The sequence below is a fragment of the Sceloporus occidentalis genome, unplaced genomic scaffold (assembly GCF_023333645.1).
Source record: "Sceloporus occidentalis isolate IW3139 unplaced genomic scaffold, rSceOcc1.0.p SCAF_1, whole genome shotgun sequence".
In the NCBI taxonomy this organism is placed as follows: Eukaryota; Metazoa; Chordata; class Lepidosauria; order Squamata; family Phrynosomatidae; genus Sceloporus; species Sceloporus occidentalis.
The window spans coordinates 71263760-71281081 of NW_028316981.1; the positions used below are offsets into that span (position 1 = coordinate 71263760).

General features: G+C 44.3%; 1 protein-coding gene across 1 annotated transcript in view; it reads right to left on the bottom strand.

The window, feature by feature from the left end:
• LOC149321574 (uncharacterized) overlaps positions 1 to 13766 on the bottom strand; it is a 28460-nt gene extending 14694 nt beyond the window's left edge. The window contains exons 1-2 of the mRNA XM_089514543.1: positions 13674 to 13766; positions 183 to 448 (exon numbers count right to left, since the gene is read on the bottom strand). Coding sequence (XP_089370669.1) covers positions 183 to 448; positions 13674 to 13766 — 359 coding nt within the window. The remainder of the gene's footprint in view (positions 1 to 182; positions 449 to 13673) is intronic.
• Between the last annotated feature and the right edge of the window lie 3556 nt (positions 13767 to 17322).

The following is a 17322-nucleotide window of genomic DNA, read 5'->3' on the forward strand; positions in this document are numbered from 1 at the left end:
TCCCTGGAGCCGAGCCCGGCTCAGAGGAGGCTCCCTCCCAGGCCCCTGCCCTGCCCTGCCCTCCCGGCCCGGTTCGGACGGAGCCAGGGAGAGCTCTGGCTCGGAGCCCCGGGGGGCTCGGGCTCAGGGACGGGGACAAAGGGGCCCCTGGGAAGGAAGGAAGGAGCCCAAGGCGGTCCTACCTGGCTCGGAGGATGGGTTCGGGGGCTGCTGCTGGTCTTCTGCTGGCTGTGGCTGCTTCCCCTTCTCTTCCTCGGAGGAGGGGTCTCTGGGGGAGAAGGGAGAGGGTCCGGGGCTGCTGCTGCCTCTGCCCCCGGCGCCTCCTTCCTTCCTTCCTTCCTTCTCCGCAGCCGGCGCCCAGCAGCAGCAGCAGCAGCAGCAGCAGCTCTGGCCCTCTGCCTGCGCCGCCAGAATCCCTGCCCCGGCTGCCCTGGCTGGCGCCCTCCTCCTCGCCAGCCGAGAGAGAGAGAGAGAGAGAGAGGGGGGGGGGGCTGCGTGGGGGGGACTCAGCTGCCGGTCCGAGAGAACAAAGCGGGCAGGGCCCTGGTCGCCAGCCCCTCAGCCAATGGAAGGGCGCCTCACCTGCGCCCCAGACCCCCCCCCTCCTCCTCCTCCTCCTCCTCGGCAAAGACTAGAGAGAGAGGGGGAGAAAGAAAGAGAGAGAAAGAGAGAGAGAGAAAGGAAGGAAGGAAGGAAGAGGAGAATAAAAAGGGGAAAGAAAGGAAGAGAAGAGAGGGAAAGCAAGAGAAAGGGAAAAAAGAGGGGGAGGAAGGGAGGAAGAGAAAGCGAAAGAGCGAAAAGGGAGGGGAGGGCAGGAAGAGAAGGTCCAGAAAGACGGGGGCTCCACTTTGTGTCACAGTCTGAGGGGTGTGGGGGGAGGGAAGCGAGTTGCCCCCCAGAATCCTTGTGCCCCACCCTTTCCCCCCAAGTGAGGGCTCCTCTCTCTCCTGCTCTTGGGAGCCTTTATGGCCGCCTCTCCTCCGCTCCCTCGGTGGGGCAGGAGAGCGGCCCTCCTTCTTCCCCAGGAACTGTGGAAACCGGGGGAGAAGAAGAAGAAGAAGAAGAAGAAGAAGAAGAAGAAGAAGAAGAAGAAGGGAGCCTCTCTCAGGACAAAGGAGGAGGAGGAGGAGGACAAAACCCTGGAAGGCCAGCCAGCCCCTGCTCTCCCTCCTCCTCCTCCTCCCTCCGTGTGTTGTGTGGGGAGAGGGGTGGGGGTGGGGGTGGGGGGTGTTTTAATTGCAAGCGCCCCTTGGAGAGCCACAAAAGGAGGGGAAGAAGAGGGGCGAGGAGGGCTCTTCCCTTCCTCCCTTTGACTGCATCCGCACTGGAGAAATAACGCGGTTTGGCAGCGCTTTAACTCTTTTTCTGGCTCAAGACTCCGCTCTGGGCCCCACAACAAACTCCAACTCCCAGAATTCCATAGTCTTGAGCCAGAAAAAGAGTTAAAGCGCTGCCAAACCATGTTATTTCTCCAACGCGGATGCAGCCAAAGGGAGGAAGGGAAGGGAAAGGAAGGGGGGGCTTTTTAGAAAGAAGGGGTTTGCCATTGCCCTCCTCTGAGGCTGAGAGAGGGCAACTCGCCCAAAGTCGCCCAGTGAGGTCCCAGGGCCCAGCAGGGATTCGAACCCTGGTCTCCAAAGTCATAGCCCAGGGCTCAAACCACTACACCACACTGCCTCTCAGACCAGGTTTCAAATCCCTGATTGGCCATAGAAACCCAGTGGGAGACCTTGGGCCAGTCACACTCTCTCAGCCTCAGAAGAAGCAGTGGGAAAACTCATCTGAACAAAACCTTAGGCTGGCCTTATTGTTGCCAGGAGTCACTTAGTGAAATTAAGAGTATGAAGCAGTTGCCTTAAAAATACATTCCTGGAGCTCTCTGTCAAAGTAGCAGGGACCTTGCAGCCTCTCTGATTCATAGGGGTTTATCGCACTGGGGCTAATTTCAGCATTAAAGAGAGATTAAAGTCCATTTAAAGCATCACACAAACAATGCAAAAATAGCTAGTCATCACACAAATGATTATCACCCACAATTGTGCAAAGAAAGTGATATTGGAAATGCATTGTCACTGACATCCCAGAAGTAAAAAAGATGCACTTTATCACTTGTGACCACTTTCATGGTGGGTTTTGTGCCACATCGTGTGAAATCATTTCACGTAATTACACCATTTCCCCAGGATATTCATGGGATAAACTCCCAATCGCCTTCATGTGATAAACCCCATCCACATTTCCCCCTTGGACTCTGCTGTTGCTGTAGGGGCAGTTAGAACCAGCACAGGCCATTATGCCTAAGGCCTGTGGCTTGGCTGCAGGGGTCTTTCCAGGGTTGCCAGGCATGAGGCTATTTCTGCATGGGAGTTACTTAGCAAGCCGCGCACGCAGAGTTATTACATTCTGCTGCAGCTGTCGTTCAGTTGTCTCTTGCAGAAATATTGTTGACTAGGACTCCTGGGGGTCGCAGCCCAGCAACATCTGGAGGGCTCCATGCTTCCCACCCTTGTCTTAAGGGGACCCCCCAACTCCCCCTCCTCAGACGTGTATCCCTTCAGTCGCAAAAAACACAACTAGCATTTCTCTGATTGCTTTATTAGATTTCTAACCTGTCTTTCTTCCAAAGATGGGACTCACAGAGGTTCAAATATTTAATTTGCTATGAAAACACAGAAGAATATAAAACATCAATACAGAATTGAATAAAAATGCCAATTTGAAACTGTGTAAAACACCATTTTGAAATGTTTAAAAAGAAAGAAAGGAAAGGACAGCGCCCACCCAATAGCAAGCCTTGGCTTCCTATCTGGATTTTTAAAACTCTTCCCTTTCTGGCTGGAAGACAACAGAGAGGGGACCTTGCCAGGATGTTCCACAGCTTGGGCATGCCTCTCTTCTCTTTCTACCATTGAATGATATGTATTCTACATCCCTGGTATTTTAGGACAAAACAAGAAAATCCTGATTTTTTTAAAAAAAGGAACAAAAAGAGATTCCACCTAAACATTAGGAAGACTTTTTCTAAACTGTAGAGCTCTTCAAGAATGAATGGACTGCCTCAGAGAGTGATGGACTCTCCCTCTTTGGAGGTCTTCAAATAAAGGTTGGATGGGCATCTTTCAGGAGTACTTGGGTTTATTCCTGCATGGCAAGGGGGAACAGATGACTAGATGGCCCTTGTGGCCCCTTCCATGATTCTGTGGAATACTTTCAGCACGTACAGTTTTGACAGTGCATATCAATAACACATGTATTTACATAGCACAGGTATTTGAAGAGCACAGTTGTCATGATTACAGGTACAAAAGGGAGTTTGCTTCTCCTACTCTGACATTAAGCACATTTCTTTGGGATTAAGATCTATTTTGCTTTCAAAAAAGAGATTATATTTTAAACTAGAAATAATACAATTAACATCTTTTGCCATCCTATGCTCCACCAGAGAGCCAGCATAGTGTAGTGGTTTGAGTGTTGGACTATGACTGGAGATTCAGACTACAATTGCTCACTGTGCCATCAAAACCCGCTGGGTGATCTTGGGTGAGTCACACACACTCAGACACAGAAAAACCCATGATAGAATCATAGAGTCGGAAGAGACCACAAGGGCCATCCAGTCCAACCCCCTGCCATGCAGGAAATCCAAATCAAAGCATCCCCAACAGATGGCCATCTAGCCTCTGCTTAAAGACCTCCAAGGAAGGAGACCACTACACTCTGAGGGAGTTTGTTCCACTGTCGAACAGCCCTTACTGTCAGGAAGTTCCTCCTAATGTTGAGGTGGAATTTCTTTTCCTGTAGCTTCCATCCATTGTTCCTGGTCCTGTTCTCTGGAGCAGCAGAAAACAAGCTGGCTCCCTCCTCAACATGACATCCCTTCAAATGTTTAAACAGGGCTATCATATCACCTCTTAACCTTCTCTTCTCCAGGCTAAATATCCCCAACTCCCTGAGTCTTTCCTCATAGGGCATGGTTTCCAGACCCTTCACCATTTTAGTCGCCCTCCTTTGGACACGCTCCAGTTTCTCAATGTCCTTGTTGAATTGTGGTGCCCAGGATTGGACACAATATTCCAGGTGGGGCCTGACTAAAGCAGAATACAATGGCACTATTACTTCTCTTGATCTAGACACTATACTTCTATTGATGCAGCCTAAAATTGCATTGACCTTTTTAGCTGCCGCATCACACTGTTGACTCATGTTCAACTTGTGGTCTACTTGGACTCCCAGATCCCTTTCACATGTAGTCTTGTTCAGCCAGGTGTCCCCCTCCTATATCTGTTCATTTCATTTTTCTGCCCTAAGTGCAGTGCCTTACATTTCTCTGTGTTGAATTTCATTTTGTTATCTTTGGCCCAGTTTTCCAGTCTGTTCAAGTCATTTTGAATCTTGATCCTGTCCTCTGGGGTATTAGCTACTCCTCCTAATTTGGTGTCATCTGCAAGTTTGATAAGTGTGTCCCCAATTTTGTCCTCCAAGTCATTGATAAAGATGTTGAATAGCACTGGTTCACTTTGGGGTGCCATAAGTCATAAACTACTTGACGACACACAACAACTACTACTACAACAACAATTACAACAACTGCCCACTACATACCTTCTGACTCCACATTACATTCTAACTTAGTCCTACTAAGGCTGGTATGGTTATTTTGGCCCAAGTACTGATGCTAGGGGCCTGTTACTCTTCCCACATAAGGTGCTGCTACCTGGGACTGGTGGGCTGAACCACACTGCAAATGCTGACAGTGTGTGTGTGTATGTGTGTCTATACATACATCATATTTGTTTATTAAAAGCCTGAACACAGAACTCCAATAATGGTGAATTGCAGTTTGAGTTTTCACTCTGTTGGGGCTGAAACAACGAAGTGTCATACATCACCTTACAAACCCAAAACATTCAAGTTAGGAAAATGTTCCATGGGGAGGGAAACTTTAGCATGCATGACATGGATTTGCATTCACATATACATGTGTTTTTTTTGGTCACTTGGTCAAGTGTGAATGAATCTAGTCCTAAATGGGCATGTTGCTACCATTACAACAGCGACATATCCACGTTTCTTTGATGATGCAACTGCTCTTCTCACTCTGAAGTGTAGTGTTAGTAGACATTAGTAGTTGAATATGAATGCATAATATGAATGGCTGTGAATAATACTGAGTAGTTGAACAATATGAATAATATGAATGGCTGTGGTATGACCAGAGATTTAATTAATTAATTAATTAAAAAGTATATCTGTATAGCTTCCCAGCTCACAAGGGTGATGAAAAAATAAAAACCAATTAAAATATTACAAAGATAAAAACATTTTAAAGCACATTAAAATACGAAGTTGAAGGCTTTCATGCCGGCATCCATAGTTTTTTGTGGGTTTTTCGGGCTATGTGGCCATGTTCTAGAAATCTTTCTTCCTGAAGTTTCATCGGCATCTGTAGCTGACATCTTCTCTAAAATAACTACATATTAAAATACGCTTTCAAAAACTCCTAAAATCAGTCTAAAAACAATCCTAGACTCCAGTGGCCTCATGAGGGGGTGCAGGGGGTGTGGACCACGCTGGGTGACACCTTGGAAGAGGGATGACACTCGGTCAGACCCTCCTGCTGCGGGGGAGTGCAGTACTGCCGCTGGTGCCCACTACTTCTTCTCTGCTGCAATGGTGCTCTCCCCAAGGAGATGGGACCAGTCTAACTTCCTTGGATAGGTACTTCCACAGTGGAGGTGCAGAGGTACAGAGTACCCACCAATGTAAATTCTCTCAGTGTTGGGACACACAACAGGACCTCCTTTGAAGTTATCAAATATCTGGCAGGCTCATATGGGAGGTGACAGTCTTTCAGTGTGTTAGCCCAAGTATTTAGGGATTTGTAGGTCAACACCAGCACCTTGAATTGAGCTTAGAAACAAATTGGAAGCCAGTGCAGTTCTCATATCTAAACAACAATTTCTATATCACTTTTGCAAATACACATGCAGAGTAATTGTAACTAAGGATGTTTACTCTGAAATCAGATCCAGCTGAATTCATTAGAGCATTTATAGTACATTAGTCTGTTATTTCAAGATGTACTTACATTTGCAAGCTTAGAATGTGGTGAAGAGATAAGAGAAAGATAAACGCTACACAAATCCATCATTCTATTATTTTCCCCTACTAGAGATATTTTAAAGTACCTATAATTAACTAAACCATCAATTCTTTTTACAGAAGTGGATTTTAGGAAGCACAAAATACTTGAGTCCAGAACATAATTTGCACAAGAGTAAAAATTACACAATTATTAGTGTAGCTTCTGTTAGGGAGCATTTTTGGTTGTGGGCTCGCTCTGCTTTCAAAGTGAGGAATGGATCTCTATAAGCCTTGTCCTTCATCTCATGCGCTTGAAGGATATGTGTAGAGATGTACTCCCCGACCCAGTCTTCCTCAGTGCCTCCTATATCCAAGAAGATGACACAGAAGAAACTGACTATACACTTAGAGTGCATCTCTAAGCACCTATATATATACACACACACACACACACACACACACACACACACTCCCTTTACTTCAAGGTTCTTGACCCATCCTCTTTTCTGTCTCCTGTTTCCACTGTACACATGAAGAAACATAGACATTGCATCTCTATATGGATCAAAACACATCCATATTGTGCTTCAATTTGAGAAATTAAGGACTGCTAACTTCTGATTAGGTACAGTGCTAAGGATTCCGTGAACAGCAAAAAGAACAATAAATGGGTTCTAGAACAGATCAAGCCTGACAATTCCCTGGAGGCAAAGATGACTAAACTGAGGCTGTCATACTTTTGCCACATCATGAGAAGACACAAATCATTAAAAAGACAATAATGTTGGGAAAGGGGAAGGGAAGTAGAAAGAAAGGAGGACTACATGCTAGATGGATGGACTCAGCTAAGGAGGTCACAAATATGAATTTGCAAGAGCTTAGAAGAACAGTAGAGGATAGAGAGTCTTGGAGATGTCTCATCCACAGGGTCACCATGAGTCAAGATTGACTCGAGCGTGGGTAACAACAACAACAACAAACAGAGATATACCTACAAAGAAAAAGGAGTTAATTGCATTCACAGTATATTATTGGCATTCCTCTCTTTTGCTTGAATTTTCTAGGGAGAACTATGTGGTCACTTTCAGACCACATGTTTTCCACGGAGAAACCCCCAATGTCTCCTAAATCCTAGAGAGCTGCTGAGAATTAGCATAGACCAGTGTTTCTTAACCTATCTGGCAAGGTCCGCCCCCCCACTGCCCCGTGTGCCAGGAACCAATTTGTGCCCATTGAGGAGTAGATTTTTTCCTTGGAAACTCACTGTAGCCTGGCAGCCATAGTTTGCAGACTGACATTGGTCCATGGACCATCACTTTAAGTAGCAGACAATACACTAAATGGATCAATGGTTTGATTTGTTAAAATGCTGTGTTAAAACCTTTTGTTAAAACCTGTGTTAATTATAGCCACATTAATTTAGCAGTAGAGTAACTGTTTGGGGATAATTATTGGGGAGAAGTTAAGCTGTGCAGTTTACCTTTGGTATGTAACTTGTTGCTATTAAGGAATCCACCCCTCATATCTGGGATACTCTGTTAATTGTGTGTCTGTTGGAGAAGGATTAAAGTTGTGCATTCTGAAGAGGAGGGACACCCAGACCTGCTTGGGGTACCAAAGCTAAAAGAACTGAACCATAAAACACCTAGGGATAGCATTGACATGCTTTGCCCCTGGGCACCATAATTCTCCTTATCTAATGATGTTTGGATGGCTCCAGGCTCTCCTCTGATTCTGCCTAGAGGCTAAATCTGACCTATATTTCCCCATTTGAACATGTCAGCAACTTCCTTCTTGGAGACCAAATGAAAGAAATGCTATAAGTATGAGGTGATGAGCAGGCAAGTATTGTCCGTTGTCCTTAGTTTATTAATAACAATGCCCTAGGAAGTGTTAAGGAAAGCAATGAAATAATAATGCAAAGGACAGCAAGAAAATCAGTGAACCAAATCTGGATGAAGTACCTTAGGTTGGCATATTCAGTAAGTCTATGGCCTGGTTCAGATGTACACTTTTTGGTTTGCTAAACTATAAATTAAACCATGGGTTAGAAGGTTGGAAGTGAACTGCCCCTCCTGCTTCCCCTTGTCTTCTTTCATGAACAAATTCAACATGTTGATCTGAAATAAGTGGATTTTCATGCAAAAATCATGTTTTTCTCCAAATAACTGTTTTTCAGTTTTTTTTGTTTTGTTTTGTTTTTGTTTTGCAAAAGCTGGTGTGTTTTTCTGCACAGAATAATTTGACAAAATACTTTAGGATGTGTGGATGTTGGGTAAAAAATGTATGGGTTTTTTCCCCTCCAGAGTGAGGAGATAACTATGGAAATTATTCAACCTCACATACAAGGACAAAAGAATTGAAGATTTACAAGGATTACTTAGTTAATGGGGTCCAAGTGGTGGGATCATTAGGTGGAAGTGACCATGTTCTCCTGGAGTTTGTTATACAGTGGAAAGGAGAAGACAGACTATGGCGCCTTACAGACGTGCCTAAGCAGCGCCGTCGTTGCGCCAGGAATACGCGCGAGGGGCAGCGCTTCCGGACGCGCCTTGCCCCTCGCACGTATTCCGTACGGCAAGATGGCGGTGCCCTATACAGACGGGCGCGGTCATCTTGATGTAACGGACGCGCAGTGTCCAGACGTCTAAACCCGGAAGAGCCATTGCGAGTGCGCGCTTTGGCACTTGCGGCGGCTCTTCCGGGTTGCCGGAAGGAGTGCGATTTCTGCACTCCTTTTTTGCAGTGCGGAGGAGTCGCGCGGTTTGGCTGCTGCGGCTCCTCCGCGCTGCAACTGGCAGTGGCCCAAGACCGCCCCTTTTGGGCGGTCTGTAATGGGCTATAGTCAGACACGCATTCTAGACTTTAGGAGAGCGGATTTCAGTAAAGTTTCTTGAGACACCTTCCATTTTTCTTCTTCACTGGAACTGTCTGAAATTGTGCCTTCAGTATCTCCCTTTTGAGAAACTCCCATCCGTCCTGAACTCCCTTCTCTCTTAGTATTTCTGATCATGGGATCACCCTCAATACTTCTCTATTGAGGGTGATTCTGTTTTCAGAAATACTAAAAGAGAAGGGAGTTCAGGACGGATGGGAGTTTCTCAAAAGGGAGATACTGAAGGCACAATTTCAAACAGTTCCAGTGAAGAAGAAAAATGGGAGGTGTCTCAAGAAACCAGGATGGATGACTAAGGAACTTTCAACTGAGCTAAGTTTGAAATGGAACATGTATAAGAAATGGAAAAGGGGGGAAATCTCCAAAGAGGAATAAAAAAAAATAGCAGGCATGTGTAGGGGTAAAGTCAGAAAAGCTAAAGCACAGAACGAACTCAGGCTTGCTAGAGAGGTTAAAAACAATAAAAAGGGCTTTTTTGGATAAGTCCGCAGCAAAAGGAAGAAGAAGGAAATGGTAGGGCCACTGCATGGAGAAGATGGCAAAATGCTAACAGACAAAAGGCAGAACTACTTAACACCTTCTTTGCCTCAGTCTTCTCAAAAAAGGAAAAGGGTGCTCAACCTGAGGATAATGGACCAGAGGACAGAATTGGGGAATATCAGCACAGAATAAGTAAAGAGATAGTAGAGCAGGGGTAGGCAATCCTTTTGAGCCGGGGGCTGGGTTGCTGTCCCTCAGACAACTGGGGGGCCAAAGCCAAAAAATAAATAATTAAATAATTTTTTAAAAATTAAATAAATAAATAAACTGGGACAAATGTAGGACAAAATTTTCAAATGGAGGGCACTTTTTAAATAAAAACTGGAGGACACGCAAAAAAATTTGCTGATTTTTTAAAAAATGTTAAGATAAATGCATGTTTCTGAGGCTTCTATAGACAATTGCCCCACCATGCCCCTCGCGCGAGATGCCAAAGGCCCTGGCAGCAATCGGCAGCAGGACTGGGCTGGGGCAGGTCCCAAGGCCTCGCCGGGCCACATCCGGCCCGCGGGCCGCAGGTTGCCTACCCCTGTAGTAGAGGAATACCTTGTTAATCTAAATGAATTTAAGTCTCCAGGACCAGATGAACTACATCCAAGGGTATTAAAAGAATGGGCAGTTGTAATATCGGAACCATTGGCAATAATCATTGAGACCTCCTGGAGAACAGGAGAAGTGACAGCAGACTGGAGGAGGGCAAACGTCCCGATCTTCAAAGAGGGGAAAAAAGAGGATCCCAACAATTATCGTCCAGTTAGTCTGACATCAATACCAGGAAAGATTCAAAGGAGGACAACTAAAATGGTGAAAGGTCTGGAAACCATGTCCTATGAGGAACAACTTAGGGAGCTGGGGATGTTTAGCCTGGAGAAAAGAAGGTTAAGAGGCGATATGATAGCCCTGTTTAAATAGCTGAAGGGATGTCTTCTTGAGGAGAGAACCAGCTTGTTTTCTGCTGCTCCAGAGACTAGGACCCAGAACAATGGATGCAAGCTCCAGGAAAAGAGATTCTGCCTCAACATTAGAAGGACCTTCCTGACAGTAAGGGCTGTTCAACAGTGGAACACACTTCCTTGGAGTGTAGTGGAGTCTTCTTTCTTGGAGGTCTTTAAAGAGAGGCTGGATGTCCATCTCTCTATGCTTTGACTGAGAGTTCCTGCATGGCAGGGGGTTGGACTGGATGGCTCTTTCGGTCTCTTCCAACTCTGATTCTATGATTCTGCCTCTTTATTTTATCTGCTTCTGTGAAATAGTTAGCTTGAACTATACTTCTCTGATATATCTGACTCCCACACTTGACATGTGGCTTGAAATCCTGGTTAAGAAACTGACATTAAACTAGAGTTTCCCATTACACTCTATTTGAACAAAAACTGCATGCTTTTCTGGGAAATGTGGCTGAGATCGCACCTCAGTCATGTAGCTATGATGTCATGGCTATGCTCTTTTTCTTGATCTGACTCACAAAATCCACCTTAAAATCCAGCCAGTACTGGCAAGTTGAGGGGTGAAGGATGGCATATCCAACCTCCTCTCATCAGCAGGCAGCAGTATGTCAACACCCCATAGGCATCCTTCCTTCTGCTTGTTACATTGCCACTCACCTGTGCAAGATGGGTGGATGTATCATATCAGCACCACAGAATTCTGTTCCTTGGCACAGCTGCCTGGATTTTAAGGTAGGTTTTGAAGGCATTTAAGGCCATGGCAATGATAGCACAATCATAAACGTGGATACCAAACAGTTATGAAGCCATAAGCCCAGTGTACAACAGCATAATTGCATAACAGAATGCTAGCCAGTGTTTTCTGTGTATGATAAATGTGGATGCGGGGTGCATAAGCCCCTACATTTTGTGCAAAAAAAAATCCTATTTGTATTTCTGCACTGAATAATTTCCCCATACACTTTGGAATGTGTGAATACCAGCTGAAAACAACACAAAATTTGCAGCTCTATGTTATTTTTCCTGACTGGATTTCCTGAGGCTTGGGGAATCAAATTTTCAGCTGGGCAATAGATGACACTGAATATTCTTTCTGTCTATAAGAAACAGCCCATGGTGCCACTCATTCCAAGTTTGCTTAACTATAGTAATCCAAAACAGGCCACTTTGGGTGATGATATAAAATCTGAGAATTAAGCCCTGGCTGAACATCATGGTATAGTGATTTGAGTGTTGGACCTTGGTGCATTGTATAAATAATGCACTTTGGTATCATTTTAAGTGCTGTAGCTCCATCCAATGGAATCCCGGGATTTGTAGTTTTACAAGGTCTCTGCCAAAGAATACTGGTGCATCACAACACTACAACTTCCAGGATTCTGTAGGATCGAGCCATGACAATTAAAGTGATGTCAAGCTGCATTATTTCTACAGTGTAGATGCACCCTAAAGTTCTTGGAAACCAGGGTTTGAATCCCTGACCAGCCATAGAAACTCAGTGGATGACCTTGGACATGTCACACTCTCTCAGGCTGAAAGGAGGCAAGGGCAAACTCCCTCTGATGAAATTTAATCAAGAAAGCCCTAGGAGAGGGTTGCCATTAGTCAGAGTCAACCGTCCTGAAGGCACATAGCAACAACAAGGCTCTTTCTTGATGAGAGGTTCTGGCATTGTCAAGAAATCTTGTATAGATCTTACTCTCATTGTTTTTACAGATAATGATAGTGTGTATGAGTTTTTACAGAGAGAAAACACATTCATTCAAGCTGTGTGAAAGTGTACATGTGCTCTCACGCTTATGTCTCTCCTCTTCCTCCTCCACCACCACCAGCTCCAAAAAATATAAATTTATGCTCCTCATTTCTGCAGCTGATAGATTTTTGAAAGTAGAGAATACCAAACTTGGAGGAAATACTTTGTTTCAGGGCACCTTGAAACTTCTCAGATGAGTTTCCTTTTGATGAGAGTCATGGAGACTTTTGTTATATTTGTTATTAATGAAAATACAGCATGAGCAGGTGGGAAGACAACAGGTATATGGTCAGGCTGTGCTAATCCCAAATGCAGACAGACAAAAGAGACAGAAAACCACTGGTTCAAAAATGCAACACTGGTTCTGCTTAGAATTTTGGATCAACATTCAAATTGTACATTCTGTTCTATTCAGAACAGTTTTGGTCGATGTAGTGTTGTCTACCTTCCACAATGTTCCCCCCTCCACACACACACACCATTGCTTCCACATCAAAGTAAGAGTACCAGGTATCTCTGCAGATGATGAAACACGGCTTGAATTGTTCTGGAAGAAATGACTGGTGTGAGATGTGCTTACATAGCAATGGAAAGGCAGTGATAGAGGCACTACATGCATTTTCCTTTGGAAATATTTTGTGTAGTTATATTGCTAGGAGAAATAATCTATATAGTCACTTGTTTATTTATCTCCAACGTAAGAGAAACGTAACCTCTCACTTAGGTGCCATTCAGAATTTAAATTTAAATTTTCTAAATCTAAAGTTCAGATTTTAAAATAGTGGTAAGTAGCTGCTTTTTGTGGATTCATTCCATTGGTAGCTCATCATCACTGGCAAGATCAGGGGTGAAAACAGGGTAGGAATGAGAGAATAGTACATTGGGCAGTGTTAAACCTTTTAAACAAGTGGTGTCATAAGAGAAATCCATAGAAAGCATATCCTCAGCCATTATTCCTGTATCTAAAAAATCACCCAAACCCAACACAGTGTTAAGTTTATGAATGTTGGTTTGTCCAAGTTTTTATAATCCAAGTGTTGATAGCAGGAATTAATTTGCATTCTTAACTGAGAAAAAAATAAAATGCTTTTTTCTATAATATATTTATTCATATATTAAAAAACCTTACAATATGAAATTGTACACTATAACATTTCTTAATATATAGTAGTATAGTCTTATATATTGCAGTATATAACATAGTATAAAAACAAGAAAACTAAAAAACAAAAATAAAATAAAATAAAATAAAATTTTTTGACTTCCTACCCTTCATATCAAAGACATTATGGGGTTGTACAAACTGGGAGAAAGGGGTGGCCAGAGGCTGCCCCTTTCTCCCCCAGAAGGAGGCAGCAGCAGACAAACACTGCAGTCTCCACGAGGCCTAAAAAGAACCCGCTGCTGGTGGGTTCTTTTTCGGCCGCATGCAAGGCACCATTGGTGTGCTCACGCATAATGATGACATCTGCGCAGTGCTGTTTGGGTGCTGCACCGCATGGATGTCATCGTTGTGCGCCCTGTATGGATGGGCACGTGCAATCATGGCGCCTGCGCACTAATAGTAGAGCTGGGCACGTGCAGACACCCAGCCCTACAAAACCTTTGACTTAACCTCTAAAGGCTCAGTAAGGTCACCTTCCCCATGATGTTTCCATCATTGCTTCTTTAATCCATGTGAATGCTACATAAAAGTAAACTTGGATAGCTATGATTGCACTCATTTGTATTTGTCCCCTGTTGCACTTACTATTGAATTCACTTTCCTCTTTCTCTCTCCACCTCCAGAGAACTATTTTATGTATTAAATTTCTATCCTAATTTTCCTTCAGTGAACTCAAGATGGTACTCATAGGCTCTTCCACACTTTATCCCAGGGGTAGGCAACCCTTTTGAGCCGGGGGCCGGGTTGCTGTCCCTCAGACAGCTGGGGGGCCGAAGCCAAAAAATAAATAATTAAATACTTTTTTTAAAAAAAATTAAATAAATAAATAAACCGGGACAAATGTAGGACAAAATTTTCAAATGGTGGACACTTTTTTTTAAAAAGTGGAGGACACACGAAAAAATTGGCTGGTTTTTTAAAAAATGTTAATATAAATGCATGTTTCTGAGGCTTCTATAGACAATTGCCCCTGCGCGCGAGAGGCCAAAGGCCCTGGCGGCAATCGGCGGCAGGACCGGGCTGGGGCCGGTCCCAAGGCCTCACTGGCCCGCATCCGGCCCGCGGGCCGCAGGTTGCCTACCCCTGCTTTATCCTCACCACAGCCCTGTGAGGTAAATTAAGCTGTGAGAGAGTGCTGGGCCCAAAGTCACCAGGGACTTTTTCACATGGGGATCTATGTGCTTCCATACCAAAAATGTTTAAAGTGTTGGCATCCTAGAAAAGCAAACCAATTCACTAATGCTTATCACACACAGAGCACATCAATGAGTTAAAAGCACATTACTTAGGCAAGAAAGTGAGTCGACAGCAAATTTGGGTTTCAGACCGATGAGGACAAATCCCTGTTGCTAGATAGGAAATAACTTTTTTGCACATGCCCCAAACTGTCATCTCCACAAGTGCACACCACACATGCTCCAAAGAGGGAAGGAAAATGGGGAGGAAAATCATCTTTGCCCCATAAGCTGTTTCAGAGGAAGGAAGGAAGGAAGGAAGGAAGGAAGGAAGGAAGGAAGGAAGGCAGGCTGAGGTTTCCTTTGCAAACTCCCTTAAAACCACACACACGCACGCACACACACACACACACAAGGGAGAAAGAGGAGATGGCCACTCCACAAACCTGCCTGATTCCAGCGAGGACTGATATTCCCAGATGCCCTCCTTTTCCAGGACATGTCCTCCATTTCTCCCTCCAAAACGTCCTCTCCCTCTGCCTTCTCTCACCAGCTGTTTTCTTTCAGAGGCTGCAGGAGGAAGGACAGCAGCTGCGCCAGGGAAAGAGATGTGTGTGTATCCCTTTAAGAACAAGCATGCCTTCCTCTCCTTGCCACAGTAAGAAACCCTGGGAAATCTGGGAACAGGGACTTGGTTTTCAGAGGGCTGCTATTATGTGAAGAGAGTGAATTTGCAAATGAAATGGAAATGCAAATACAGTAGTTTTGTGAAAATGCTTATTTCCTGATTCACCTCATTTTCTGTCTAGAGTCTGACCAGTTTGCACACAACGCCATCTGAAAAGTAACTGCGAAATTGTTCCTAATGCCCTGGATGACCCTGCATTGTAACTAGTTTAACCTTCTAGTTTTCCCCATGTGAAAAAGTCCCTGGTGAATTTATAGCTCATTGGAAGATAAGAAGATATTTCCCAGATAAACATCTAATCACTATGCCATGCTGGCTTTTAATACTAGTCAAGTGCCATGATGGGCAGGGGAGAAAGAAAGGACAAATGAAGAGACCAGTTAGGAACTGGACTGTGAATATTCAACTGAATATTCAAGGGAGGTGGGGGGAAGTCACAGATTCTTCTACAGTGTCATATATGTGTTGTAAGGTGATGTTTCATGGCTTAATTTAGGTTTTAACCTTCTCTAGAACTGTAAAATAGAATTAGCAATGTTGTTATAGGACAGTGATGGTGAACCTATGGCATGCGTGCCAGAGGTGGCACACAAAGCTCTCTCTGTGGGTACATGTGCCATCGCCCTAGTACAGAGTTTGCCAGAGTTTGTTACTAGAAAGCCAGAGGGATATGGCACGTTGCGATAAATAAGTGGGTTTGGGGTTGCAGTTTGGGCACTCGGCCTCGAAAAGGTTCACCATCACTGTTATAGGAAGTCATCTGCTGCTTCTGTGGCCTTATTGCCCACAACAGGTACTTCACTGGTTATTTTGTAGGTCTATTGTTTTGTCTTCCACCTTTCCCAATTTGGCAAGGGCAGACTTAATTAATCCTTTGTTGTCTCACTTTTTCAACTGCTTTCAACATATCCCAGTTTCTCACTCTTTCTCCACTTTAACTCTTTGTTAACCTCCCTTCAGATGCTGCAAACTGAGTTCCAGGTGCAAAGGTAGTTTGAAGTCAATTAACTTCGCAAAGGAGAGAAGTAGGAAGAATCTTGCCCCTCCAATGGGCTCAAGCAAAAGCAAACTGCGGCAGCCTTTCCTAGCTTGTCCGTTCTTCCTCATTATTAACTTTTGCCATCTTGAGCACACTCTGATGTTGAGTGGCTACACATCCCAGATTTCATCTCTGAAACACTGGAGGGTATGCTACTATTTTCCCTACCTTCTAACTATGCTGACATTGCTACAAGTTGAGACAGCCCTCTCTTCAAAGCACTCTGCTGGTGTAAGCTCCAGGAAAGGATTAGTTTATAGCCTGGTAGACACTGAAGCAATTATGTCTTGTGTGGGAGCTGAGAGCATCTGGATTTGGATAATTTAAGTGATTAGAGAAATCAGGGAAGCAGAAGACATTTTGGGCAAGGGCAGATGCTTATTATGCATATATATCTTTCTGCCAGAAAAAAAGACAGGGAAAAAAGTACTTTGGAGGGGGGAAATAGAGTAGACTTGCTGGGACTGGCTTTAAGGGGAAAAGGAAAGCTACATGGACTTGCCAGGAATTCTGATATTGGGCAGGAAGGATTTTCCAGTCACATAATAAGAGCGTTTTGTTTCTTGGTTTTTTTACTTCAATTCATGAGGTGGACACAGAATTTCATGTCTGTGCTCACTTGGCCTTCATTGCTGAACAGGACTCTTCAGGGGTGTTTGCATGAAAATCAGATCCTAGTATGTCAGAGCTCGGCTACATGCCTAATTTAGTTGGGGGTCAATCTCTTCTTGGCAGGAATTTGCACTTAAAAGTAACTTTCTCAAGATCTGCTTTTAGAAACTCATGAGTAATTCTAATTCATTAGATTTGTGTCCTGCCTTTCCTCTGGATGGTGTGGGAAGGATTTTCATTCCTCATTTTATCCTCATGACAAGTGAGTGTAAAAGTGCGACAACAAAGGATATTCAGGCAAGAGACAGTAGATTGCCCACAAATTTCCATGCCTGAAAAGAGGTTTAGAGGTAGACCTTCCTAACTGAAGGTTCAGCACTGGATCCGACACATCACAAGGACTCAGTGACTGGGATGGGGAAT